Source organism: Fulmarus glacialis, unplaced genomic scaffold (assembly GCF_000690835.1).
Source record: "Fulmarus glacialis isolate BGI_N327 unplaced genomic scaffold, ASM69083v1 scaffold23477, whole genome shotgun sequence".
In the NCBI taxonomy this organism is placed as follows: Eukaryota; Metazoa; Chordata; class Aves; order Procellariiformes; family Procellariidae; genus Fulmarus; species Fulmarus glacialis.
In genome coordinates, this window is record NW_009224111.1 from 1 (window position 1) to 453 (window position 453).

Genomic DNA, 453 nt, shown 5'->3' on the forward strand with positions numbered 1-453 from the left:
GTGACACAAGTCTTCATCTACAGGTTCGGACTTGCAAAAGGTACATTCTGGGAATTCAACCTACTGAACATATAAAATTGCTCTTTTTTTTTTTTAACCCAAGGGAGTCCATAGGTACAAGCCCAACGACACCACAGGACAGAGCCCCGCTGCCTGCAGCACGCTGTGGACCAAGCCCTGGAAGCACGGCCGCGCCACCCACCTCCTTCCATTCGTTGACACAGAAGATTCTGTAGGAGTCGTTCCCGTACTTCCCGATGCCGTGCAGCTCGATGGGGTACTTCCACCGCTTGCTCAGGTACTCACCTGCAACACACGGTCACAGACTTCACTGCCTGCAGGCAGGCAGGTCGCAGAAAGCAACTCTGGACAAAATCCTGATTCTCTGCTGTTGTAACACATCTCCGCTTTGGAACATTTTAAATGAAAAACACAAGTTTTAGCTATTTCCTG

At 49.9% G+C, this 453-nt stretch overlaps 1 protein-coding gene across 1 annotated transcript in view; it reads right to left on the reverse strand.

The window, feature by feature from the left end:
* Nucleotides 1-202: 202 nt before the first annotated feature.
* MBD4 (methyl-CpG binding domain protein 4) overlaps nt 203-453 on the reverse strand; it is a gene marked incomplete at both ends in the record, with an annotated part of 3580 nt that continues 3329 nt past the window's right edge. The window contains 1 exon segment of the mRNA XM_009582056.1: nt 203-306. Within this exon segment, the coding sequence (XP_009580351.1) occupies nt 203-306 (104 nt within the window).